The following is a 26,533-nucleotide window of genomic DNA, read 5'->3' as shown; positions in this document are numbered from 1 at the left end:
CGTCCTCGCGGCGTCTCCTCCACGGCGGGGACTCGTCTCACAGCCGGCAGAGGCAGAAGAGGGTGGGGATAAACACCCCGAACGCAACCAGGATGGGGAACATCAGGCTGCTGTTGTCTGCTGCGTACGGGTTCGGCGTCCGGGGACCCGACTGGACCCGGTACTTGGAACCCGCCGGGACCTTTTTCTTCCCGCCTTCCTCGCCTGCTTCGCTGTCGTCCTCCTCTTCCTCCTCCTCCTCGTGTTTCTCCAAGCCGGGGTGAGGCTCGAGTTTCGGTACATCTGAAGAGAGTTTGAATAGTCAGCCACAAAGAGCGGAGCGCAACACCTCAGGTGACCACGTTTAAATACTCAGATCTGCTCTCCGGGTCACACGGTCCTCCTGCAGGCTCACCTTCTAATGTGCCCTTCATCACATAGAGCGCACACACCTTGGGGTTGTCGTAATAACCCTGGAATGAAGAAGAAGAAGAAAAAGATGCGTGAAGGTCAGCAGAGTCAAATGGAAGCACAAAAACACTGCATGAAACATTTTTGTTCCCGAGTCACATTCGTGTTTCAAGAGTTTCTCCTAAAAAACTCTCAGTTAATCATTTAGAAATCCTTGTCGTGAAATACTTGTTAAATATTTTCCTATTACGTTGTGCCTTAATGTAAAACTTTGTGTTTGCGAGATAAAAAAAAAGAAAACTAACTTTGAAGCAAATGGACGATAACTTCAGGAAGAATATATGGTTATTGTATTGAAAGAAATATGAGGCTGTGCCGCATTTGTATCTTATAGACGAGGAAAAGAAAAGGTTAGACTACAAACACTCGTTCCACAAATTGACTAAAGTACCACCAGATGAAATAGATGGTTTTCAAAAGATATATGTATAATTGATGTGTTGCACTGAGTTGATCAACACATGAACCACCCCTCAAACCAACATGTGACCGTGATATGAATGTGTTATTATTGACACTTCAAACAGAAAAGCTCCGAGGACATTGTTACATTTAAATAGGCTTCACTGTAAAATTAATTGATAACAGTTCTGGAGGTGAAGCAACAAGTTTGAGCAGATGACTCAGATTGTGTTGGATGTTACCAGATCTTCCCATCTGCGATTAAGAAGTGACACATGTGAGCGCCTGATTCACAGCCATGTCAAATTAGTTTTCCAAAATTAACTATTTTTCAGGCCTCTGCTTCTGAAGTGACCAACGAGCCACGTATCAAACACGGTATGTGAAATTTGAAGCTTTACAGAGCCTTGGTAGCTGAAAAAAAGAATATTTCACAAACATAATAAACCAGACTGTGACATATGACTGGTGTACATTAAAAGCCTTCGATAAGGAATAAAATTAAAAAAAACAACAATACATGCAGAAGCCATCATCTCACCTTCACAAACTCGACGGTGAGTTTGCCGTTGAACGTGGACACTTCTCCGTGCACGCTCAGCTTGCCACGTCTAATAGAGAAGGGGACGATCTCGTCGTGAGCCGTGCTGTGCCCCACGCGGTCGAAGATATCCAGGTCCTTCACCACCACATGGCCGTTTAGACGGACATCAAACACCTGGGGTGGGGGGGGGGGCATTTACAAAACTGGCAATGATTAACTGCTCACGAACTTTATGTTAGAACTGGGGCTGCTCTAATATCAGCTAAACATGCAGAATCCAATAATGACAGAACCTGCTTAAAGAGTTTAGTGTCTAATGTCTACGCTTTGAGACTTGTACTGTGGAATAGCAGTGCTTCAGCCGCCTCGACCTGATTAAAGCGCAGCTTTGCCATGTTCAATTATTATTATTCATTATTTGCCATGTGTGTTGTCATGCAAACTTTATGGAAACCTGATTGATTTTTACAGTTCAGTGTAAATCAAATGTGGATCCTGCAATGACAATACATTGGTGGTTTGTTGTGCACCCCAAGTAAGACCAAGAAGAAGAGGAAAAGCCGCATTAGAAGTTAGAATGTTCACAGTGAAGATTCGAGTCATTGAGGAAAGTCTTACCTTTTGCTGTGACTGAGCAAAGTAAACTTCTGCATACTTCATTACTAGTATATATTCGCCTTCCTCGCGGATCGGTACGTCATATCCAAAGGTGTCCTCATTGTAGCGCTCCGTCTGGTACAGGACCTGGTCCGCTGGACTGGATCGTAGTATTGGAAGTCGCACCCCATAATCAGATGCTGCGAAAGGAATAAGCACCATTAGTCTCAGGATGCATTTTGGGGCACCAGAGCTCTAAATGGCAGAATTTTACTCTCGTATTCGTACTGGAAACACAAAGGTGACGATTATATGGAACAAATGTTGCTGTGCAGTCAATGTGATCATATCATTTCTGCTTCCTCTCCAGGCCGGGAGGGGCGGGGCTCCAGCCCTCTGTGCTGACTCCTCGTTAGATTGGAGAGACTTGCGGAAGCCGGAGTGTGCGGGAGGTTCCTGCTCCTCGGAGCGACACCTTCCTCCTGCACACCGTCACTCCCTCCGCCAGCAGCGGCCGCAGCGTGCAGGTGAGGCGCAGCCGCAAGCGCGCGCCGGGGAGGGGTTGACTCACCTTTGCCAACCTTCCCTTCCAACGGGTCCTTCTTGAAGTGAATGCCGTGCACGTCTACGTGCGACTCTCCCCCGGCGTTCACAGCCCAGATGACCCGCTCGGCGAGGCTGGGGCCCCCGCCGTCCGCCCAGCACTGCTCAGACAGCAGCGACAGCGCCGCGGCGACCAGCCCGGCGACGATCGGCGCCGTGACCCGCTGCATTGCCTCTCACCGCCCGGTCCTGGACACACGAGACACGGGACAGGGCGTCGGTGTGTCACTCCGTGGCCATTCCACATGCAGAGCACATAAGGCTGGCTAGCAGCTAGGCGGCTCGTCCGGATGACGTGAAACACGATCTCTGAAGTTAGCCGCGATGCTAACGCTGCCGGCAGTGGCAGTTCTACACAGATCCGGAAAACGATTCGCACGCATCTCACCGCAACACTCCCCCCCCCCCCCCCCCCCGCTTTTATTCATTTTTAACCACCAAACACCGCCTCTGTGATTCACAAAAAAAAAAAAAAAAACTAAGGCAGAAATCGCGGCGAGTAACGCTGGTGTCTAGTTCGCTGGCGCGAGCTAGCTAACCTACCTGTCTAACCAGAAATTCTCGGTGAATGAGCGCGAGCCCGGCTCGTGACAACCCGCCTTACCTTCCCCTTCCTCGGATGTCTCCAACCTCTCCTTCTGCCAACGTGAGAGCGTGTTTCAGCCGCCACGGCCTCACCGGGTGCCGACAGTATGCGGTTCGTGTTGGTCACACTGACTTTCATTCAATGTGTGCAGCTCCACGCTCAGCCTGCTGCTGCTGCCGCCGCTGCTAGCCTCCAGCAGCCAGTGTGCAGGGGGCGGGGCGGGGCCACGCAGCCTTACGTCGCCTCCGCGCGCTGACTGACGCACGCTGTGTCCAATCACAGCAGACTTTCTCAAAACCCCTGTATGGAAGAGTTAATATCGCTCACCAATCACATCCATCCGCAACGACACACAAACAGCGTAATTTTTTTTAGAGAGTAGCACAGGGAATGACTTTTATGAGTGGTTAATAATTTATACACACTCGACTGCCACACATGGTCAGACCTGAAGGTGGTCCTGTGTTTTTTTTTTTATTCGTTCTCCACGTCAAGTGGGAGTTTGAGAGGTTTTCCTGCCCCGAGTGCAGCCTGCCAGGCAACGACCGTCCCACAAAACTCACCCACAGCCCTGCCTGCAAGACACATCATTTTTAATGTAAGGAATTTGAAGGGAATGGAAGTTAATGTGCACGTGGGTAGGAAAATGGAGACCACACAGAATCCATTTGAGTCGTGCCATTGAATAGTGCAAAGATGTGCGATTTCATCTAATCAAGTGCTCAATATACTGTTTTATGCATTTTGCATGCTCTGGATTAATCTTGATTTTAGTTCTAGATTATATTGGTCCACCTCCCAAGTGTCATTGGAAAACAAAGATCACCATGACTCTATGAAAAATTATGATGAAACATATTTAAAAAATATATATATTTCTATCCCCAAAAAATAGCAGTGATTGAATACTTGGATCATTATGAAGCCCACCAAAATCTTAATCCTCACTGTCATAGGGACAAATTGTGACCAAGCACATCTACCATAAGCATTTTGACAAGTATTTGTGTATTAGTGACCCTCTTCAATAAGCATGTGTTTGAGTTTGTACCAAAAAGATGAAATAAACCGAATAATGCAGTCATTTGGATTCAATTCCAAGTGTGCTTTAAATGATCAAACCCTACAATTACACGTGAAACCAATAATTTATTAATTGGACAAACGTTATCCATGCCTGATGCAGACATAATTCATTTCTATCCTTCATGCATTGCACAGTACATCTGGGGGTTTTCTTAAGCCTGAGAACATTTTTCTGCAAAGTGCCTTCCTTTCCTAGTTCAACGTGCTTCTAGAGGATTAAACAGCATCATAACCATCTTGAATATTATCTATGAGGTTTTGGACAGTTTAAGATGCACCAAGAACAAAAACATTGGAATACAAAATGTGTGTGTCATGTTGTTGAGTCAAACTTGTACTTATTTTTTTTCTGTCAGGTAATGATGCATGACTGCACATTGAAAAAAAATCCCTTCCACCTTCTGCTGTAATCCAAAATAATCCCAAAGGTACAAGCACCCACTCTGAGAAACACTTCTTTATAGATGATTTTATTTGGCACTAAGGAAACAGATTAGGCAGTGTCAAAAAACAAATAAATCACACCTACTGTACTCACTCTAATGTGAAAAAGCCAAACTTCCATGAAACCTTTCATACATTGTTATTGATGGATTGGGAAGTAGAAACGTATATGAGGGTATTTAATCGTGAAGATGGCATTATTATCATTACGTGTGTTCTGTTAAAAACGCCCCCGTTTCTCTGGTTTGGTACAGTCCGACTCTTGTCCAATCAGAAGAGTCCAACGCAACGCGCACACGGTGCACTTGACAGTCGACCGGAGAGGAATGAATGGAGATAGTTGCCACGGCAACAGCAATATACCACCACGAGTGACAGGTGTTTCATGATTGATTCTTTAACTTAGCACAGGATGAAATAGCGCCTATTTGTAAAACAATAAGCTGCCCGGTGTTGTTCAATTGCCCCCAGTGGGACATGTTGCTGTGGATTCATCAACATTCGCAATACATTTACAGTACAGACTACTGCGTAAATGCAGTATAGGTATTCTCCACAAATTGTTTGGAGTGTATGTGTGCAGACATTTGAGGTTTGTCTCCATGGTGTTTTTACATGCAACCCTGTTACTGCAGAGGACGAGTGGACTAACTGGAGGCAGCATGTAGTCGTGGGTGTTGGTGTGCGTGCTACACTCTTGTAATCTTTCTGATTTCTCTGGCTGAAAACTTCTTGCCTTGAGGTTTTTTTGTGTGTCCGTGGCTGTTTTAATTTGAATACATTCTCTGGCACTAAATTGCTTAAACCTTTAGCAGGAGCGTGGCATTGCTTTTCTGAAACTGGCTTCAATAAGAGCTGGTTGGATCCATCCATCCATCCATTTAAAACCCTCAAAGTGAAAATATGGGGATACTCTTTCGTGAAGTGAGATTTTGAATCATTGCCTCCCTTTATGTTAAACTGCTCCCTCTATATTAAACAGGTCAACACAGGGACCCATTTTCCTGTACTTCACTGTGGTGATTTGGTGGTCTTCCACAGTGCCAGCACTGCAGTGTCACTGCAGGTAAACCAAGCTGGGCCTGCAGTCTTACCAAAGACATGTACGGATGAATAATAGATCATTTAAGGTTTGTCCTCATAACATGCAGTGACAGCACTCGGTCTCGTACTAGTACACTTATGAGGCTCTGAACATTGAAGATTAAAAAAAAAAAAATACCACAACAAAATAAGCTGTCGTCAATGTATATTTTCATTTTCATCTGAATAGCAAACATAAAACCATTTTTCATAATAGTTTGCCTCTGTTTTCCTTGGCAACATCCTCACAATAACAAGAGGCTCAAATGTAAACACCTTTTTATTTCTCTACAGTTAACTTGGCGAAATATTTTTTTGTTATATTTTTCAAATGTGCATACTGAATTTAATAAATGTCTCTCTTTGGCATGCATAAAAATCTGTTTCGACGACACAGGTGTGTAGAGCATTCCCCACGAAGACAATCAGAATGACCTTGACATAGAGTACAGGTACAATGTAATCACAATCACTGTCAACACGGTTCACACATGTCCTTCCTACTATATCATCTCAGACAGGGCAAAGCGGACTCCTTTAAAAATAGACATTGCTTGTTCCCAAAGCTACATTAAAGACTCTGGGTATTCAAACCTGTGATTATTAAATGGCTGGAAGCTCGGAGATGCTTCATTTTGCTGAAAAAAAATGGCAGGTTAGTGTGAGCGAGCACTTTGGTTCTCTGGCTTTTAACATTTGAAAAATCTGTACATCTTGTCATAATCTATTGCCCCTCCCACCCCTTGCCCCCGCCCCCCCCCACCCCACCCTGCCCTGCATCTATGATGAGCGGAAAAACACATATGAAAGGCATTTTCAGAGTCGAGTTGTCGTTAGTAGCAGTGATCTTCTTGTCGGACGGAGACGCTGGTGACAAACCGGACTGAAGCACAGTGGAACATCACAGACGGTCACACAGCGACAATACAGGTGTGCCACTGCCACAAGGGTTCCTCAGCGCAGCACCAATGTCAGACAGACGGTTGCTTCACTTACAGTTTTCTATCGTAACACAAACTGTGTTCACATATTCATCAGTGCACTGATCTGATACGTATTTTCTAAAGACATTCAGTGTCTCATCGTGACGCGGTTGTACATCGAAGACGACATCTTGCAGGACACTTAGTTAAACCACGTAGAGGATGAGACAAGACACCAGCAATCTGTACACATGGGAAGTTTTTTTTGTGTGTTTTTTTTTAGTGGGAATTAAAGTGCAATAAAACATAAACTAAACATAAATTAGACAATCATCAGCTAGGCTACAGCAATTTCTGCCTCAGTTGAACTAGAGACTTTTCAGGAAGAACACTTATTGAGTGAAAGTGTGAGGCGACAACTCGGTCGATAACATTCAAGGAGATTTAATTCCAGTGTCGTTCAGATTTTGATGGCTCAGAAGAATTTAGTGTGTCCTCATTTGTACTCTGTCTGGTGAAGAGAAGGACACAGCTTCACATTCAGGACTGAAAACTTCACCGTTTCAGCGAGACATCATTCGTACAAATTCTGTCAAAAGAGAGGGAGAAGAGAGTCGCACAGTTTAACCCCTTCACCTGTGCGCCGCACCTTTATTTGTCTCCTGCAGTCCGCACTGGGGAAAATGTTTTACCTTCAAAGTCAACAAGTCCGTCACCGTTCAAGTCCACATCCCTTAGGATGTCTTCCACTTCTTTGAGACCGACCTGGAAAGAGGAACACAGACTTGAAGTGGAGCATGTCACAGTGATAACAGAATGACCGAATAACAGTTTTTAAAATGTTTTTCTTTGTGGGACCCAAATCTTACTTGTTGGCCCAGTAGCTTCCTCATTGCATCTCGAAGCTCAGAGGTGCTTATTGCCCCATCTCCATTCGTGTCAAACTGGGGACAGCAAGCAGAAGATTAACATTAAAAACAGCCAAATTATCAAACTAACACACGACTGAGGCCTGAGCTGTACCTTTACCTCTCTGAATGCATCTTTTAACTCCTTTATTCCGATCATGTCTGCTGTTTCTGCGAGAAGCTTTGGACCCATCAGCTCCACAAAATCGTCAAAATCCACATGGCCTCCCACTTAAGCGAAAGAAAAATTCAGCGGCATGGAAGTTTAAAGATTAGCAGGCACTGAGGACACATTACTGATGATTAAATGATGATTAAATGATCAACGGCCTTACAGTTCATGTTTATTCGTTGGCTCAACTCGATCAGCTCCATTTCAGTAGGCATGTATCCCATCGTCCTCATGCAGTTCCCCAGATCCTTACAGCTGATGAAACCATCTTTATCTTTGTCGAACTCTTTGAAAGCATCCCGCAACTCTGTCGTAACAGGAAAAGCAATTATTAGCAATACATGTGCATGGTTTTGTCTTAAACGCGTGCCGTTTGAACTTTAAATCTTTTCATTTGTACTGTCGCGTCTGAATTTTTTTCTGTGAGGAGTTTTCAATCTTAAAATGCATTTTGTTTGACTTTGCGTTGAGAACGAAACAGAAATTAAGGTACAGAAATCCTACCATCCATTTCTTCTGGCCGCAGCTCTCGGTCCTGTAAAGAAATAACATATAATCAGTAAGTACGAAACCAAGTATACAACAAAAAACAGCCTTCATCCCTCCCCTTCATTACAAGAGCTCCTCCATACATGAGCGGTGTGCAGACGTACCACTGGCAACGCTGTGGCTCCACTGATGCCCAAGTCTAAACCTCCACTCTTCTCCATCCTCTGAAGGATGCTTTAACACTAAATGATATCAGCAGCAGACTGAAGCTACTTCACACCATGATGACAAAACTTCGGAACAGAAATTGGATGATCCCTATCAGAAGCAATACTGGGAACCATAAACCTGGAGTTCACAAAAGAATGCGACTGTTTCTATTTTTTTCTTTTTTTTTCTCCCGGTGCTAGCCTGCAATGAGCGAAACCTTTAAAGGGCAGACAGTGAGGCAGACATATCCCAGAGCCCTCAGGGGTTAACAGCAGGAGTAGTGAGAAGTCTAAACACAACACCAAGTGCTGACGTCAGGCCGGCAGAAGGATCTGACCGGAACCACGGACATCACACACACAAGGAGCCACCTGAGCTCCAAAATGTCAGTTGAGCCAGTCCGGTGGCCGCCCCGTCAACACCTCGGCCTGTCACTTCACTGACGTGTTCCAGGTCTGACCTGCAAAACACTGCGTCTGTGAACTGGAGTCAATGTCACGGCCAAACACAAATCATTTGGCCTCAACAAAAACAGACGCGAGGTTTGTTGAGTTGTGAGAGTCCATCCAACTCCTATCGCCGTTGTATGCTGGAATGTCGTTGGCCAAGATTCTCAGTTATCAGAGGGATGGCGCATCTGAATGTATCACAAAGGAAATTGACAAATTCTATTGAGCACTGTTAGGAAGCATTTTAAAGCATTCAGAGCCGAGAAGAACAAATTCATTTCTTTTTATTTGAAACTTTGTTGTATTGATTGTTTTTTTCACTGAACGTCTGAATATAGAGCAGAAGGACCCACAGAGGAGAGGCAGGAAAGAAACGGCTGCTCCATAAGACCTGAGGGCTTCAGCAACGTTTCTTGGCAAAAGAAACAGGATCCGGACAGCACAAGCACTGACGAACGAGTGAATAGTAATGAAATGCACTAAACAGGTCCCGGAAAAGCCAGTTTTTCCTGTGAGGATGTTGATTCTCAGAATAATGAAAGTCAGGAGAAACACCAGCAGCAGGTTGAGACCCACGAGGCTGCTGCTCCAGTGTAGCACAGAGACCATTCTGCCACTGAGAAGTTTGAACTTCCTCTTACTGGTGACACGTTGGCACAAAGCAGCACCTGGCTGACATGAAACATACACTGACTGTTCAACTGAAAAGTTTCATGTTTTGGTCTCATTAAGGGGGGATGAACACTTTTTTTTCTGGATGGAATCTATTTTCACTGTCAAACAGCTTGTAGTAAAGTCAACTGAAGACAAATACCGGAGACTTCATGTTCAGAAATGGATCAAAAAAAGGTTTTCTTGAATTTAACCACATGTAAATAAATCACACTGGTCTGGAACCTAGTTGGATAATTTAAGTATCATGCAATTTAGGCCCAATATATCCATCCATCCATCCACCCATCTTCTTTACGACTCTTATCTGCTGCAGGGCCTGGAGCCGATCTCTGACTATGGGTGAAGTCATGCTGCCAGTCCAGCACAAGGCAAACACAGACAAATGCATTCAATCAATTTAACATTACAATTTAGCCTGAAATGCATGTTTTCATGACTGTGGATAAAATGCAAAGTCAACAGAGAAAAATCTAACCTGGCCTCAAACTGTGGACATTCTCCCTGTGAGGCATGATGCTAACCACTGCACCATAGTGTGTCTCATCTTTACATGACATTATTAGATTTTTCATGCCTGTTACAGAAGAATTGTGTTAATTGTCTTTGAACTGCAAAAGAAAATACATGTTTTATAAATAATCATAGGATCGGTCTGGATTTTCCTCCAAAGCAAAATAGCCTATAACGAGATATGCATTCGGTGAACAGTGTTTATGTTTCAAAAGGGGGACAAAGTAAAGATGTATATACATTGACACTCACCCCTTACATTTAAAATGTTTGTATTAGTGCATCTACATGTAAAGACTTTAAACCACACAATATTTATCACATATAATGTTGGAAACGATGGATGTGGTGCAAGTTGTTGCTGTGGTTTGGACATGGCGGGAATCTGACCTTCACTGAGGTGAATATTTGATGAGGAGTGTGTTTTTTCCAGACTTACGTACAGCCTGCCTGCACTGTTCCATGCCTGTACTCAGGAAGACACAGGTTTGTCCCAGAATGTTGCTCACGAGAACGCAGTTTTGTGTCATGGAAACAATGGAGTCCTGATAAGGCCCAAGATACCCTGAGCGGCCAATCTCCTCACAGGACAGCGCCCCTCTGAATCTCCTCTCAGCATCCTGGAGCAGCTTTCCGGAGGCGAGCAGAGTGGAGTAAAGACACAGGTTGAGAAGGGAACTTTGAGATTACATAACAAAGCCAAAGTAGACTTAACTTGTTTTTTTGTTTTTAAAGAAAAGAAAAGAGATCAAATTTACAAGCACAGAATGTGTGTACGTGCTGCACAAGTACGACTGCGAGCGAATGTCCAAAATAAGAAAACAGCATAAAGGTAAATGCATCAATAAAACACCATGTCGCCAACTTTCCACTCATCGTTCATAACAGTTTATGAGCTGTGTTGTACGGACTGGCACCTCACACCTATACACTGTCACGGGAACAGTAAACATGCTCGGACGCAGGGCGAAGGCAAGCTGAGAGGAACGGGCTACGTATGTGTCGTGATCACAAGACGATTTTAAGCTCTGAGGACATCAGGACACATTGTCTTCTTCAAAGACATTCAGTTCTGTTGAGAGTGTGTGTCACAAGCCAAAAAAAACAATAAATCTAACAGAAGTTTGAGCGAAATGCTTTCCGAAGCCAAATACAGGCTGTGCAGAAGCAGCATTCGTTGCATCACCAGGCAGCGGAACTGATGATTTAAAAGAGTAAATGTTGTTTCCGAGAACTGAAAGGAGCCTTGTATAAACATGACAACAGATTGTATGACGAGAATGAACTCTCTCATGAGGTCTGGAGCAGAGAGAGGAGAATTGAGCAAAACAAGCAGAAAACTCATCTGAGAAGAGGATTTAACAATGTTAAGTTCAATGACTCGAAGCCGTCTTCACGTTTGTTACAAACTCCGGCTAACAAAGTGAGAAAGATGCGACTGCAACACGCTGAAGACGGCCTTACCGTTCTCAGAGGCCAGTCCAGGCAGTTTCCCATACCAGAGGAAAAAAGGGGGACTGAATGGGACCATGGGGTCCTATTATCTCCTGGATTTGCAGTTTGGCTTTTGAAAGGAATGCAAACTCTCGTTTCTGCAAGACCCATGAAGACTGGGAGTCTGCCTGCCCCTACCGCTGGAAGACCACAGTGAACTGCCCTGCACCGCTCCGTCCACGTTAAACGCACGTCGCAACAGGCTTGTAGAAGCGCCGGCGACAAGGGAAGAGGGAAGAGGGAAGAGGGAAGAGCGGGGGAGAGGGAGGGAGAAAATATATAGGTGCGAGGGGCGACAACGTAATGAGAGAGAGTAGTGGACCGAGAGAGGAAACAGAATTATGCCTATTAAAGGCAACAGGACGTCAGAGATATTTCACCCCGACTGTCACACTAACTAAACTGTTGGTTTTTCTGTCAACAACCAGCAGTCACAGGCTGGAAACATGAGAATAAACAAAAGAAAAGGGACACAAGCTTCTCGTTGGCTGCAGGAAAAAAAAAAAAAAAAAGCCATTCAAGTCGGGGCTGCACACATCTTCTGAGGTGTTTGCTCTTTCTGGACCATAAAAAAACAAAAAGAAAAAAATCTGTAGCAGGCAAATTTAAAAGAACATTATGTGATGACCTATTTCCAGTTTTGCCGTCCTCTTTATCTGCACTCTGGCGTGCCGGTCCAAGAATAATTTGTCAAATTGCAACCCCGCATTCAAATGATTACATTGCAGTTGCCCTTCCAGCCTTTTGTTTCCTCCTGCTCTGCACCCCCCACATCACACGCCACACCGTCTTCTGCCCCCAGCAGACAAAGACAAGGTCACTCTGACCTACAACAACATGCAATTATTGTGTGCTTTATATTCGGCTACAATTTCATTTGTCTGTATAGGAGATATATAAAACATTTCGACAAACAAAAAAAATGAACAAAAAAAAAAACCTCACACCTCGATCAAACAGGAAATTAAATGTAAATGTGGCTACTTTCATTCTCTCATTCTCTTCTCATATGTTCATCTGCCCTGAACTGCCAAACCACTCTTCTCAGCCAAAGTTGCACAAAATCCTCTTTACATCCAGCGTATTGTTGGACTCAATGCCCAAAGCAACGTTTGTATGTCTCAATTTGTGTGTTAAATCTCTCCCTGCCATTGGACTCCTCTCCGTCTCCTGCAGCTGCCTCACCAGGTCACGCTAATGTTTCTACGGACTGACTCACAGGTTATTTGCAGAAATGGATTTCGTACTACAACTACTCAGAGAAGCTTCTCTTGAAGCCATAATGGATGACCTCTGTGTGTCTCTGCTGATCCTTATTTCATCTCTATCCATTTTGGAAGTAATAAATCAACGCCTTGTTCATGACCTAACTAAATACATATAAGGGAGCCAATAAACGGTGACTTCCAAATGATCAAAATGTTCTATATCTTGCGTGCCTCAACTTGTTTAAACACCAAGCGGGAGCTGTCGTTATTGATATTTTGCATGTAAATCTAAAGCTGGTTGTTTCACAGAACCCAAGTTACGCAAAACTGCAGCACTGCGAGAATCCCGGCATATTAAGCCGGACTCCTTTCTTTTGTATAAATAGACTTGTGGCTCAAAATAGAGCCTCCATCTCCAGCAGGAACATCAACCATGATTTCCTTCAAACACAAACCACAGCCGCTGCACTGCTCCAGCCTGAATAATGCAGAAACATGAATACACAAACACATCTTTGCCTTTGACCAGATCCACATTAACACATCACAGATTTCCACCTCTCGAAAACATTTTACTTGTTCCAGCACCCCCACTTCAACAAGAAAGGGCCGCCTGATTGAGAAAGTCTGTAGGAGGCACTGCCGTAAATACAAATTACATAAGAAATGAGTGCGTAGAAGATGCGTTTCCCTCTATAGTCGGTTCAGGGATGACAGTGTTTGCAGACAGCATCACAAAGCGCTTTAGAGTGTATTGATTTTAGACCAAGCATCAGTGAAACCACAGTTAACCACATGTAAATACAAACAAGAACAGGTGGAAACTAACATAGTCTCAGGTGGAAAGAAAGAGAGGCTGTGTACACTATACAAACTGCATTTAGAACATGTAAATCATCCTCTGATAAAGCTTCTCCAAAAATAAAAGCTCCATATATATCTATTTGATGTGTCTCTGTCACAGCTTGTCAGGCAATTTTTAACCATATATTTTCACTTTACACCAAAACCAATCGACTGAATGCCAAACATAATTTCTAAACTCCTTGTTTTGATATGATCCACTCTATTTTTCAGGGCCTTACCTGCCCAAAGAGTGAATTGAGGATGGTGCGTAAATTGATGTCTGATGCAGAAGAGGCTGCGCTGGACCTCCGGGAGCGGCGGGAGGACCTGCTGGACAGCGGGACCACAGAGCAGGAGGACGGGGACGGACTGCTGACCTGAGCGCCCCCGCAGCCGCTGCCGCGATTGACCGCACTGCCCCCCTTGTGGCCCCGGGGCTCACACAGGGGGGCCCGGTCGTCGTTGCTGTCCGACAGGGAGGGCACCCGGGGGACGTGCCGGCTACGGCGGGACTGCTCTGGCTCGGGCGGTCCCGCCGCCGCTGCTGCCGCCGCCGCCGCCGGCGCACGGTCCTCCCGGTGCTTCCGGTGGTGGTGGTGGCGGTGGGGGGGTTTGGACGTCCTGCAGCGCTCCCTCACCCCACGGCCCGCCTCGCCGTTCGGCTCAGGCTGGACGGGAACTTGGCCGTGCGCGGCATGTGACTTGCACTTGCCCCGAGCGGCTGCGTTGTGACCCCCGTCCTGGCTGGGGGCGAGGGAGGGGTGGCACAGAGGTCTCCGCGCGCTGACGTCGCACTCGGCCGACCAGAAGGAGTCCTCGGCTCTGCTGCCGCCGCCGTGGAGCGCGGCGGGACGGTGGTGATGCTGATGCTGGTGCTGGTGCTGGGGCTGGGGCTGGTGCTGATGCTGACTCCTGCGGCTCTCCGCGGGGTGATCGGGGAGGTGTGTCGCTCTCCTCGAGGACGATTTCAGCAGCGAGGTCGCGGAGTCAGATTTGGGGAGGGAGGCGCTCATTGCGGCTGATCGGATCGCGTCGGTCGCGGCGGCGGGATGTTCGTCGACATCGTTTGAGGTTGGCTCTCCATGGTCGACACGTACTCTCCAGCAGAGCCTGCCCGCGTTAAGTTCAGCTACATTTCACCACCTGATTGCTGCGCGGCGGCGCGGCCGGAGCGCGCGCACTGACAGGGGAGCGAACACGCGTCGCTGCGGAGCGCGTCACCTTTTTCATTGATGTGAAGGTTCGTCTCTGACATTGTGGCAATGACGTGGGTGTCGACGGGAGTAAGAAACACCAATAGCCGTCCAACTTTACCGTGACCAAGTGTGCCTGGAAAAAACAGTTTCCATCTCAGAAACACAAAGCACTTCCACGATAAGCTGAAAAAAAAAACCCAAAATAAAACATCAATTTGGAATGTGAAACCGAAATCCAACGATTCTGTACACCAGTGCACGCAGAAAGCAGGAATACACAATTGCTCATCATATTTTTTCCACCTCACAATGTTCAAAAAAGAGTATTATGAACGCTACAATAATATTCAACGTCTACAGATTGTCACCGTCCTCTTGTCACATGTCCTCTTCAATACCCCCAACACCGACGTGAAAAGTCAACACCGAGTAACATTGACACTAGGACAAAGATCCCCATCCACTATAACTCGTGGAAGTTCATGGATGCATCCATATAAGATAAAACTGTAGTTTCCCACATGGCTTTGTATTTATGAGACAATGTTTGTATGTTTGTAACCTCAGTTACAAACACCCCCCCCCCCCCCTTTGTTTTAGATCAATAAAATACAAGCATTTTCCTTGATATTTGAATTTATTTACATTTCTACAAACTACGTTACGAACAACTTGAATTGCACTGTGAATAAATCAAGAATCGTAGCTACTTTTATTGAAGGTAGTGTCATCCCACGTGCTCATCTGTGACACTGTCCTGGTAGACATGCACTGCACTGTAATCGATTTATTGGTGAATTTATCTCTCCTCCACGACGAGAGACGGCGACATACACACACGCCTTCCGCTCGTCGGTGTCAGTGCCATTTCCGGTTTACGCGTGACGTCACACACCACAACAAGCTGGCATGTGAACGACTTCGGAGGAACCACGATGGACAACGTCGCCAATTTGTCCATCGCGTACTTTCTGTCGGCGCTGCTGTTCGTGCAGATGCGATGCACCCTGTCCGTCCTGCTCGTCCTGCTGAACGAAGGCAGGCGGAACCGCCGGATGCTCATGGAGTGCAGCTCCGCCGCCACCGCCGTGATGCTCCACTTCGCGCCCCGGACGTCCCGCTACCGCGAGTGCTGGATGCGGGTGAGGAGCAAAGACTGGTGGGAGCGAGTGGTCCTGAAGGAGTTCTCCGACGACGAGTGGCGGGAACACTTCCGGATGAGCCGCGGGTCCTTCGACAAGTTGTGCGGGTTGATGGAGCGGACGCTGAGCCCCCAGGACGTGACCGTGCGCGCGCCGATCCCCCTGCAGATGAGGGTCGCCATCGCCGTGTACAAGCTGGCGAACTGCGCGGAGTACAGGGTCATCGCCAATCAGTTCGGCGTTCACAAATCCACCGTGAAGAAGTTCGTGTACAGCTTCTGCAAAGGGATGGTGTCGTCCGTCATCCACAGCCTCATCCAGGTGCCCACGGCGGCAGAGGCGCGCGCCATTGCGCGCAGATTCGAGCAGAAGTTCGGCATCCCGCAAGTCGTCGGGTGCATCGACGGGACTCACATACCCGTCCTGCCGCCGAGGGACGGCTACAAAGACTTTATGAACCGCAAAGGATGGCCCTCCTATGTGCTCCAAGCCGTGGTGGACGATACGTGTCGGTGAGTCTGTCACGTGACATCTGTCTGGACGTGTATATGTCACGTGCTCCAGCTTATCTGAACAACTCATTATGTCACTTTTAGGTTTTGGAACATCAACTGCAAGATGCCAGGATGTGCTCACGATGCCAGCGTGCTCCGGCAGTCGGTGTTATTCGACCAGGCGCAGCTTTTACCAAAAGTAATTCACTTTTTACAAACATAAGCACTTTTCTTTTACTAAATGTATTTTATATGCACACAGTCATGTCAGTTGGCTCCTGTATGAATATTTTCAGCATTCATTCCCTCAAATCTAAAAACGTTGCTGTAATAATAGATGCCAGAGGGCACCAACGTTAAAGTAAAATGTGATTAGAGTACAGCAGTAGGAGGTAATACTGCCTGTATGTTACACTTGAAGGAATAGCAACTGCTCTTGCGTACAAGCTGTTCATTAGAAATAGCAAAATATGTTCACGTGAGTGCTGCAGAATATGAGATGATCATTACAGTTCACACATCGTGCTATTTAGTAATGTGTGTCTATGTGCTTTAAGAGTTATTCTTCTCAATAACAGTTGTTTTTCCCTCGCCCCTGATTTACATCAGCTGTGACTTGAGCCGTGTCTGATTCCCCTTCAATTTATTTCCACTTGTATAAATGATTCACAGACAAAACAAACTGAACAAATACTTTGCGACACTACTAATGACCATTCTCATGTCTTCTTGCTCTTAGGAACCAAGAGAAATCCACGGCGCCTCTGTCAACCTTGTCATCCTGGGGAACCCAGCTTACCCTCTCACGGACTGGCTTATGAAAGGCTACACAGATTCCCCGCATATAACCCCACAGCAGGAATCATTTAACGTGTATTTAAGTTCTGCCAGAACAACAATGGAGATGGCTTTTTGTAGACTCAAGTCCCGATGGAAAGTGTTGATCAAGAGGAGCGATTTCCACTACACGTTCACTCCCAATGTGATCGCCACCTGTTGTGCGTTACACAATTTCTGTGAGAACGAGAAGGAGACGGTCAGTCCTTCTTGGACAGAGGAAGCAGCGGCTCTGCAGCGTTGCCTCCCACAGCCGGGTGTGCGCTCGTACACTGCATCCGACTCTTCTGACGGCCAGGAGATCAGACTGGCTCTAACTGACTATTTACAAGCAAACTTTCCTCTGCGCAAGTCTGTGTTTTAGATCAGCTCCCAACAAACGGGAGCCCAGTATCTTCATTTTAACTCTCCCTTAATTTAACTTTTTTTTTTTTCTTAGCTAAAACTTTTATATATACATGCAAATATCAATGCAAAATGATTGTGTACAAAATACAAACTGCCAGATTAAAAAAATCCCAGACCTTACAGGAGGTGGAATACGTCACGGTGATCTGGGGGTTCATTGTTCATGTGTTGATGGGGTTGTTTCCATTGGGTGCTGCAAGCTGTGGACTTCCTCCATCATTCTACACCTTGAATGAAAGCATTGTAGTATATAAACAAGACACTAAATGTCATCAAAACACTGAAGACTTCATGTGGTAGATCCAAGTTTAGAGTGCCGACACACATAAAGCTGTGACGCCCTCACACACGTGTTGCTCTGCTAAACTTTGTCAACCAGCTGGTCTTGCCTCTCCTGGCTTTGGTGAAGTGGAATTAACTTATGAATACATTATACTCTTAAGTCCACATTATCCACCAGATGCAGACAGAATACTGAGGGACTCTCAAGGTAAATCCAAGTTTCAGAGAGCGGGTGCTCGGCCGCTCACTTCCAGGACTGAAGAGCAATAACTCAACACTCCTTGGTTCACCTCTGCATCGTCACACAGCACATTGATGAACTGAATTAAAACCCTGCCTAAAATCTAAATATTTCATATTAAGACCCATACCCTTCAGAAATTACTACAATATTGACCATGATTTTGATTTAGGAAAAGAGGACTTTTTACCCGTCCTCAAGATGCATAAATTATTATTATTCACTGAAAGATGCTTATTAACAAATATCTTCAAAGTATGTCTCCTCTGCATGGAAATAGAATTAGATGTTCAATATCTCGGTATAATCAAAAATTACAGATGATAAAAAACATCTCTTATAAATTCCAGTGCAGCAGAATATCTTAGGGTTTTTTTTTATATTAAAATCTAAAGTCACAAAGGTACTGATTTAACAAAAATGTTCTGGGCAGATTAACATGAAACGCATGTTGTGAGTGTAGAAGAGCCTTAATAGCTTAATCACATGGAATGTACAGTATCCAATGCAAGGTGCCGGTAAATTTAAATATATGCTTAATAGTCCCTCTGAGAAGTGTGTGAACTTCAGCTCACCTTAAAGCAGAGACCAGTTCTCACACCAGCCGCTGCTACGTCAAAGCAGCGCCTCCAACATGGATTTGCTTCAGGGCCTTTGTAAATACTGACACGTCTTGTTTATTTTTCTCTCTTCCTTGTATTTATATATAAAAAAGAAAAAATCAGTCCCTTGAACAGAGTCTGCTTAAAGTGTGTGCTTGTCCACCAGAGCATGTGGCTGTTCTCCAGCTGTTCTGTGTCCAGGCGGGAGGAGATGACTATCAACACATTATCTGGGTGGTCCCACGTTCAAAACCTGGATTTCAGGACAGCCAGCTTGTTTAGATATACTTTGAAAGTCCAGTTATACTTTTGACTAAAGGCACCTTCAGACTTCATTAATCTTGCAGGTTTTATAGCAGCAGCAGTCACGTTGTGAGGAGCAGCAGGTCGGTGCTTGCTTGCACAACACGTGTGCCACAGGAATTAAGGTTTTAAGTATTCAGGTGTCACGTAAGTGGAAAATTAATTGTGTGCTCATAAAACACTGAGCTTTTACCAGTCGAGATATGTTCCCACTTCCACTGTGAGCATCAGCTTCACACAAAAAAAACAAAATGTATGCCTCGAACCACCAGAGCTCTCGGCTCACACCTGGGAATACTAAATGCATCTTCAGAGAAACGACAGAAGCAAATAGGGAGCAGGTTTAGGTGAGGAATTATCCCCCTGACTATAGCGAATGAGGCAATTATAGGTCTTTTATGAACCCGTGAACCTCAGAGAAATGACGACACTGCCGTTTTTTTTTTTTATTTGACATGTATTCGGTTATTACCTCAGACGTTTTAGTGCATCTGGCTGCCTTTCCTCCCGAGGCGCTGCTGGTCTGACAGGAAATAAGTGCCGTTATAATGAGAAAAAAAGAAAGATAGAAGCAGTGACAAGATTATTGCATTGGTGTGCCTCCCTGTGCCAGTACGACAACACTGCATCAGGGTGATGAAAAAAAAAGAAGGCAGCACAAACTCCTTTCTGTCTGCTTGCATTAAATTGATTGTGAAATCAATACCGGAATGGCGTTTCTTCAGCACAGTGCAGTAAAGCGAATGCATCCAGCGTCTGAAGCACATCTGGAACGTTTTTTTTTTACACAAACAAGAGAGAGGTCCAACACCAGCTGGTTAAATAAGATACTCCACCATTTATTAAATGTACAGAAATACTGTTCAAAATCCACACAAGAATGTGCTAAAGGACAAATCCTTGATCCACATGTAAACAAATGGCTGCCCCCACCATAGACTGTATATGCAAGGCAAAATGCTTCGGGAATGATCATTTTCATCTTCTAAAGTGAATCAACAGCACTCTTGATTATTTTTAACCTAATCGTGGACATCTCAATGTGAGTGTCGGTGCCGTCCAGTGTTGTAAACAGCTCACAAATGGTCGTATCTTTGTAAACATCAGAACAAAATTGATGGTCAACTTTGAATCGCACGGGAGCAGTAAAAGCTGGAGGTTCGTCTCCACGACCTCTTGAGACAAATAGTGGGAAGCCGTTGATGAGCTCGGGGGTTGTTGCTTTAATAAGTGTCTCCCACACGGCGCTGCTAAAATACAATGACTAAATAAAACCCATCACAGAACAACGGAGAGTGTACTTCATAAACATTTTACAGAATATACAAATTCAACCTATCAAAATGGTGTGGCGGTGGGCTTTTTTTCACCATGAAAGTCACTTCAGCTTTAAATCAAGACAAACACAATAGTTGAAGCGTTTTGAAGACAATCATTCGAAAACATCTCAAACCTTTCGAAGCATTTTTTTTGTTTTTTTCCCGCTTCGCCTTCAGCCATATTTACAGGAATACAAACTCGATATCAAATGCCACCAAATTACAAGAGTTTAGTAAATTCAGCATCAACGCGTCATCTTCTGCGTTACAGCACGCGCCGACTCACACAATCTGACCTAAAAATGTGCTTATCTAACCATGTCTTCTGAGAGCACGACCGATTTCTGAAGGGGAGCACAATTAACTACCGGCAGGAGTCGGGACAGAGACATTAGCTGCGTCTGTAAACATTCAAATCATGATTGACATTGGACCTCAGTTACCAAACTACAAAACATTACATTTGATCGTCAGCACATCGATATGCAAAGGTATCAATGTTTTTTTTTTAAACTACCGGTATACGCAATGCACTTTCTTGTTTAAATAGTTTCTAATTGAACCAGGAGGCTACAAAACTTTGTGCAACCAAATAATCCAGCAACGTATTCTGTACTTCCGGGTGAATGTGGCTCGGTTTTGCACAGCCGACTGATGAATATAGCAGCTGTTGCTTCATTCGAGCACTGATGATGTTGTAGTTTTACGCAATGCATTACAATCAGTGACAGCATGTCCACATTCGGTAAGCAGGAGAGTGTCCAGTCATTCATAACATGGTAAACAGTCTAAAGTTTGTCCTCTATATGGGGAAATGTTTTTTTTTTTTTTTCCGAAAGGACCATTGTGCAAAAGTGTGTCTTGGTTTGAACTGAAATTCAAATGGTCATGATTGTAAATACAAAACACTGATTTACCAAATTATGTAGCCCTTGCAGAATACGCAAAATATGTTGGGTGTCACATGGCGCCATGTGCCGGTGTTAAGGCTCGGGAGAATGTTTACTCAATGATTTCAGCTCATTCATAGCGAATAGAAAAAGTTGGCCTTTGGACCCATTTGCACTCTGAAGCAAAACAGTCTCACAATGTTTTTGTTGTCGTTTTTTGGCTTGTGAGAGCCGTTAAATATTTCTGTAATTTAATCTGCTCTCTATATTGATTTCATCTCGCCCCGCTGAATTGTTTTAACTGACAAATTAAAGTATTGTGAGCTGTTTTATGAATCATGGCGATGATTCTGAAGAGTTGGCTCTAAATGTGTTAAAAGTTGGAAAAAACAGAGCTGGTGGGAGCCGATTGCTGAGTTTCTACTGTTCAATGACATCGTTCATCTTTATGCAAACAAACATTCAATGATTCAAAGTTAAAAGCAAAACAAAAGCCCCAGCAATAAATAAGCTACAGCCCCTGCCATGGTATTAATATACATTACCGAAATGGCTCTGAACTACTGTGACCGAAGGTTTGGAAAACAAGAGTGTGCACTTTGAATCATGGCATCATTTCAAACAACTATACAGGCATAAACACGACATATGATAAAAGAGGCCCAATGTTTCGTCATCGGCTAAGAAGACTTGTGAGCAACACCGCATGAGCCGCAAAATATGTACACAGTGAACATGAGCGCTGGTCTGGAGGCAGGAAAGGAGTTGCTCCGCGGTCCTACAGACTCCTCCTTCAACGTCGGTCCTTTGCTTGGACATGGTTTCGCACTCACACCTATTTTCCCTCCTTGTCCTCTAAACGGCCGGGAGTGAAAATGTAGTCCAAGGCTTGTCTCTCTGCAGCAGCCACATTGGGGTGCCACAGGTCCACCATGAAGACCACCCTGGGGCCGTCCTCCGCACCGCCTGCATGAAAACAGACAAAAAAAAAAATGAAACACAAAAAGAAACTTGAGAATCAAGGGCCCAATTTGGCCATTGACTTAAAGTGAAACTTTTTCACTTGATGTTGGTTTACACAGCCCTTTTGGGTCAATCCTCTTTCTAAGATTTTATGAGAAAAGATTTGTCCTAATCCCTTCTTACCCTCGTGAAAAGCCCTGTGGAGGAAAGAGTCGTCGAAAAGCAGACAGCTGCCCTCAGACCAGCACTGTGGCTCTCCACCGACCACCAGCTCACAGGAAGGGGGCACCCTGAGACCTGCAAGACAAAAATCACATGCCCGTCTCTGTGACTGAAAGAATACATGCATTTCAAAGCGTTTTCTGATTCCATCGGGCTCACTGGTGTTCGATCCCACATGCAGGTGGCAGTTCCCGGAATCATCCCGAGGTATTGCAGCATACTGTTGCAAAGAATCCAATCGAAATACGATCAACCTATCAATAAACAAGTGTTTATACCCTTTGTCAGAAAGCGGAGATGAAAATAAGACGCACACCTCAGGTGCAGCGGGAACAATAACACTTTTAGCTGAGGTGGCAATATTTCAGCGGTGGCCCTTCCTGACTCAGGAGAGTTCCCTTCAGTCTAAACACTCCAGCTGTGATTCACTGCTCCTCTTCGTCCATCTAATGTGCCCATTTCAGAAATCATCCGCTGTTGCGGGGAGTCTAAATGCATCACCATGTCATCAGTGTGGGTCCACGGAGTCTACTCACCCAGGTGGCAGCGCAGCCTGACATTCGTTGGACCGTAATGCTCGGTGACGAGCGCCCCGGGCGTCAGCACGGAGAAGCAGGCGTTCCCAAACACGTTGTTTGCGATGAAGGTGCGCAGCTGGCCCAGCACCCGCCACGCCCGCGGGCACCTCCTGACATTGAGGACCAGCGGGGTGCCTTGGTTGACCAGGTAGTAGGTCCACCACTGCCCGCGAGGCGTGTTGTTGGCCTTCCAGCCTGGGGGGAGGGAGGAGCCGCCGCGGGCCGGCGGTTGGTGGTAGATGCTCTCGAACTCGGCCAGCAGGGCGGGGAAGCTCTGCTCCAGCAGCTCCACGTCATGTCTCTGTACCTCTCTGGAGAAGAACGGGGCCGACGGCAGGTCGGGCAGGAAGAACACCTCCGGCCGCTGGATGGTGGGCCGGCTGTTGAGGTACCGGCCCTGGTCCCGGACCCCCTTGTGTACCCTCCCCATACCTGACCAGGTGTAGCGCTTGGCGTAGTCCTGCAGACTGTGGTAGAGCCTCTGGTTCAGGCTCTCCCCCGCGCTCGTACAGCGGAAGCACTCCGACGACTGGCAGAAAGCAAAGCCGTTCTGCTCCTCCAGCAGCGAGCCGTGCTTTCCTTTCCCCCGCCCGCGACAGTCTGAACTCATGAAGCCCCCCACCACCCCTCCGATCCGACCCGGCCCGGCCAGGTACCTCCCCCGCAGAGGGCTGGAGCCGTGCTCCCGGCCCACCCTGTAACAATACCACATGAAGAGCAGCAGCACACACATGGCGATGGCGAAAGCGCAGATCTCACACTCCCTTATAGACTGCATCCCTCCAGCCACCATCTCCCGCACGCTCTCCAGTGACCACTCCATCCCGGCCTTCTGCTGGCCCGCTGAAATCTGACGGAAAAAATAAGAATGCCGATGAGGGATCAGTTAACGGCGTTTCCCTGATTGTGGATGGAAGGGGTCTTGAACCACACACGGGGTGTTAGCGAGCGGAGTGTCAAAGCAGCTCTTATCGGCCCCCCTGATGTAAACAGTCTGCTGATTTGATCTGACACACCGGCTCCTCAGTCCGAGCATTTCAGCACTCTGCGGCGGGGGGAGATTTCTCTGTGCATGATGTCTGGCTGTGCGGTATTCGTGCTGCTCCCTCCTCCGGTTCTCTCAGACAAATGCAGACAGACGCCGCGCCTCGGGGTTATCGGTTCCCTGAAAAACAAAGACAGAAGGGGAGAAGAGGGGTGTGAGGGGAGGAGAGGATGCTGCCACTGACCTCGGGGAGGACGCTTGAAATTAATACTCCAAACTCTGTGCAGCAGCGCCGTGAAACACCTTCATCCTCAGGAGTTTCACAGTAAATCCCCACCCGCCAGTCAGCTCATGTAAAAACACACACACACACACACACACATACACACAGTATAAAACCATGAGTCACAGGGGTACATTGCTGCATTTAACACAAACCAATCTATTTTTCTCCCCCTATTTTTGCGCACCAATCACACTTGCCTGCCAGGAATCGCTGCACAGTGAATTATATAAAAGGTAAACAGTGTTGATTACCACCCACATTTATAATTGGCATTCATAGGTTGCTCAGCAGGAGCTGCAGAAGTGGATTCTGGGGACGGAGGGAGGGAGGGAGAAAAGGGTGGTGGTGGTGGTGGTGGTGGTTGTGGTGGGGGGGGGGGGGGGGGGTGGTAATCGTATGCTGTCTAAGGACATGCATTGATATAAAAAGGCCGAATTCCATGAGAGTCATTATATAATGCTAATGGACCGGTCGCCAAAGCGCAGTCAGTGCAATGCGTCAACTGTGATCAGAAGTCCACGATGCGCTCTCGCCAAAAATGGTCGGGCGATCCTGCTCCAATGGATCCTCCCCTACATCCTGTCTGACAGCGTCAAGACGCCCCCACACATCATCCCCCACACTCCTGCTGCCTTTCGGGCTCCATCACGCCCAGCCAAGAATCCAGTTTAACGACCACACACCCTGCTCTGCTCCACCAACACCTCGGTCCTCCATGTCATCGAAACCACGGCTGCTGCATGGCACCGGGGCCGAGCTGCCATACGAGAGAAAACGAGCTGGATGGCTCAATTAAAAAAAACAAACAACAACAACAACAAAAAAACAACCTCGGTACACAAGCGCCCACCCCCCAAAGCTCGTGTTTCCAAGTTTAAAGCAACGTGGATGTTTATTGACTCCTGCACGAGGCTCGCATCCATACCTATTGGACATTCATGACTGTGGCCAATGGAGCCGAGAGGCGCACAGGTGTTTCTCCGGGCGAAGCTGCGCACCACTGCAGTGCACAAGGCAGACGGATATCAGTCGCCAGCATCGGAGGAAACGGCTCCAGAAGAAAATGCACAAGAGAAGTCATAGCTGGAAGCGACAGCCATCGTGTGAGAATCGGATGATTTGTTGGTTTGTTTGGTTGGTTTTTTTTTATTTTAAAAAGTTAAAAGCTGTCCTACCGACGGGTTGGACTCCCTGTCTGAGCCGGACAGCACCGCGGACAAGCTCCTGTTAATATTGATGTAAATACCGGAGCTCCACCAGGGAAGCCACCCAGCGTCAAGTCTACGCCACGCACTCAGTGATTCATTCCGACTGGGTCTTTCAAAATAAATGTATGACGTCCGGGTGGTAAAAATAAGGATTGTATAAGGATACCACTTTGATCTCAACGCATGTTACAATCCGTCACTAAAAAAACAAAACAAAAACAAAACCCAGCACTTTCTATCAGATATTTTATATTCTACAGCCTTTATTATGAAGTTCCGCTGATATTCAAGTGATCTTTTTCAATGACTGCTTTCCAAGACAGAAAAATAGCATTTGGAAAAACACACAGTATATAAAATACTTGCTTACTGCTTTATATCAGACTTTTAAATCCAATGTAGTTTAGAAATTCCGTATATTTAGTTGCTTTATTTAGTTTTACTTCGGTTGTATTCATACGAAGCAGCAAAAATAGAACATTATTACAAAAAATTAACCATCCAGCAACCGAAAAAAGAATCGGCTGAAACCTGTCTTATTTGGCTGATCGTGTACCAACAAAGGATTACTACAAACAAAGATCAGTAATCAAACACAGCACTAAATGACAGTTGACATCAGATATCACTTTTCAGGTAATGAGTCAATTCAAATATTCAAATATAAACAGCATGGTCCCATAATTATGTGGTTGTGTGTGCAGGAGCTGATAAGAGAAGAGCAGGGGTGAAGGCTGGGACGTGTTGTCGGTCCGTCACAGGAAGAACACACGGAGACAAACACCTGTTAATCTCTGATATCGCTCTGTCCTTCTGTGGTGGAGACCAGCTGACACAGTGAAAGGCCGTGAGCAGTCACACACTCACATTCTGGCAAACTAGAATCACAGATTAACCT

General features: G+C 45.9%; 4 protein-coding genes across 7 annotated transcripts; 1 reads left to right on the top strand and 3 right to left on the bottom strand.

The window, feature by feature from the left end:
* On the bottom strand, positions 1–3,315 carry mlec (malectin). Its single transcript, XM_080499549.1, has 6 exons — positions 3,201–3,315; positions 2,565–2,785; positions 2,015–2,193; positions 1,394–1,570; positions 395–452; positions 1–282 (listed from the first exon to the last, which is right to left on the bottom strand). The coding sequence occupies exons 2-6, from the start codon at positions 2,764–2,766 to the stop codon at positions 38–40; spliced, it is 861 nt and encodes a 286-aa protein (XP_080355675.1). The 5' UTR covers positions 2,767–2,785; positions 3,201–3,315; the 3' UTR covers positions 1–37.
* A 3,966-nt stretch (positions 3,316–7,281) lies between these two features.
* On the bottom strand, positions 7,282–14,692 carry cabp1a (calcium binding protein 1a; the record flags this gene model as incomplete). 2 transcript variants are annotated; one of them, XM_080499524.1, is made up of 8 exons in its annotated part: positions 7,282–7,307; positions 7,411–7,483; positions 7,588–7,662; positions 7,748–7,857; positions 7,962–8,105; positions 8,303–8,333; positions 10,575–10,760; positions 11,596–11,736. In XM_080499524.1, 8 exons carry the CDS (start codon positions 11,734–11,736, stop codon positions 7,282–7,284), a joined length of 786 nt encoding a protein of 261 aa, XP_080355650.1. The 2 variants fall into 2 exon arrangements, with proteins under 2 accessions (XP_080355650.1, XP_080355649.1); XM_080499523.1 differs by lacking the exons at positions 10,575–10,760; positions 11,596–11,736 and adding an exon at positions 13,919–14,692.
* Positions 14,693–15,810: 1,118 nt separating this feature from the next.
* On the top strand, positions 15,811–17,712 carry LOC308132212 (uncharacterized protein; the record flags this gene model as incomplete). The annotated part of the gene is made up of 3 exons (XM_080499211.1): positions 15,811–16,529; positions 16,614–16,710; positions 17,251–17,712. 3 exons carry the CDS (start codon positions 15,811–15,813, stop codon positions 17,710–17,712), a joined length of 1,278 nt encoding a protein of 425 aa, XP_080355337.1.
* A 2,308-nt stretch (positions 17,713–20,020) lies between these two features.
* Positions 20,021–25,689, bottom strand: asphd2 (aspartate beta-hydroxylase domain containing 2). 3 transcript variants are annotated; one of them, XM_080499529.1, is made up of 5 exons: positions 25,603–25,689; positions 25,353–25,427; positions 23,115–24,321; positions 22,540–22,653; positions 20,021–22,359 (listed from the first exon to the last, which is right to left on the bottom strand). In XM_080499529.1, the coding sequence occupies exons 3-5, from the start codon at positions 23,977–23,979 to the stop codon at positions 22,229–22,231; spliced, it is 1,110 nt and encodes a 369-aa protein (XP_080355655.1). In that variant the 5' UTR covers positions 23,980–24,321; positions 25,353–25,427; positions 25,603–25,689; the 3' UTR covers positions 20,021–22,228. The 3 variants fall into 3 exon arrangements, with proteins under 3 accessions (XP_080355655.1, XP_080355656.1, XP_080355654.1); XM_080499530.1 differs by having other exon boundaries at positions 23,115–24,006; positions 24,173–24,321; positions 25,353–25,670; XM_080499528.1 differs by having other exon boundaries at positions 25,353–25,670.
* Positions 25,690–26,533: the final 844 nt, after the last annotated feature.

This window comes from Blennius ocellaris (assembly GCF_963422515.1).
Source record: "Blennius ocellaris genome assembly, chromosome: 7".
NCBI lineage: Eukaryota > Metazoa > Chordata > Actinopteri > Blenniiformes > Blenniidae > Blennius > Blennius ocellaris.
This window is presented reverse-complemented; position numbering and strand designations above follow the sequence as displayed.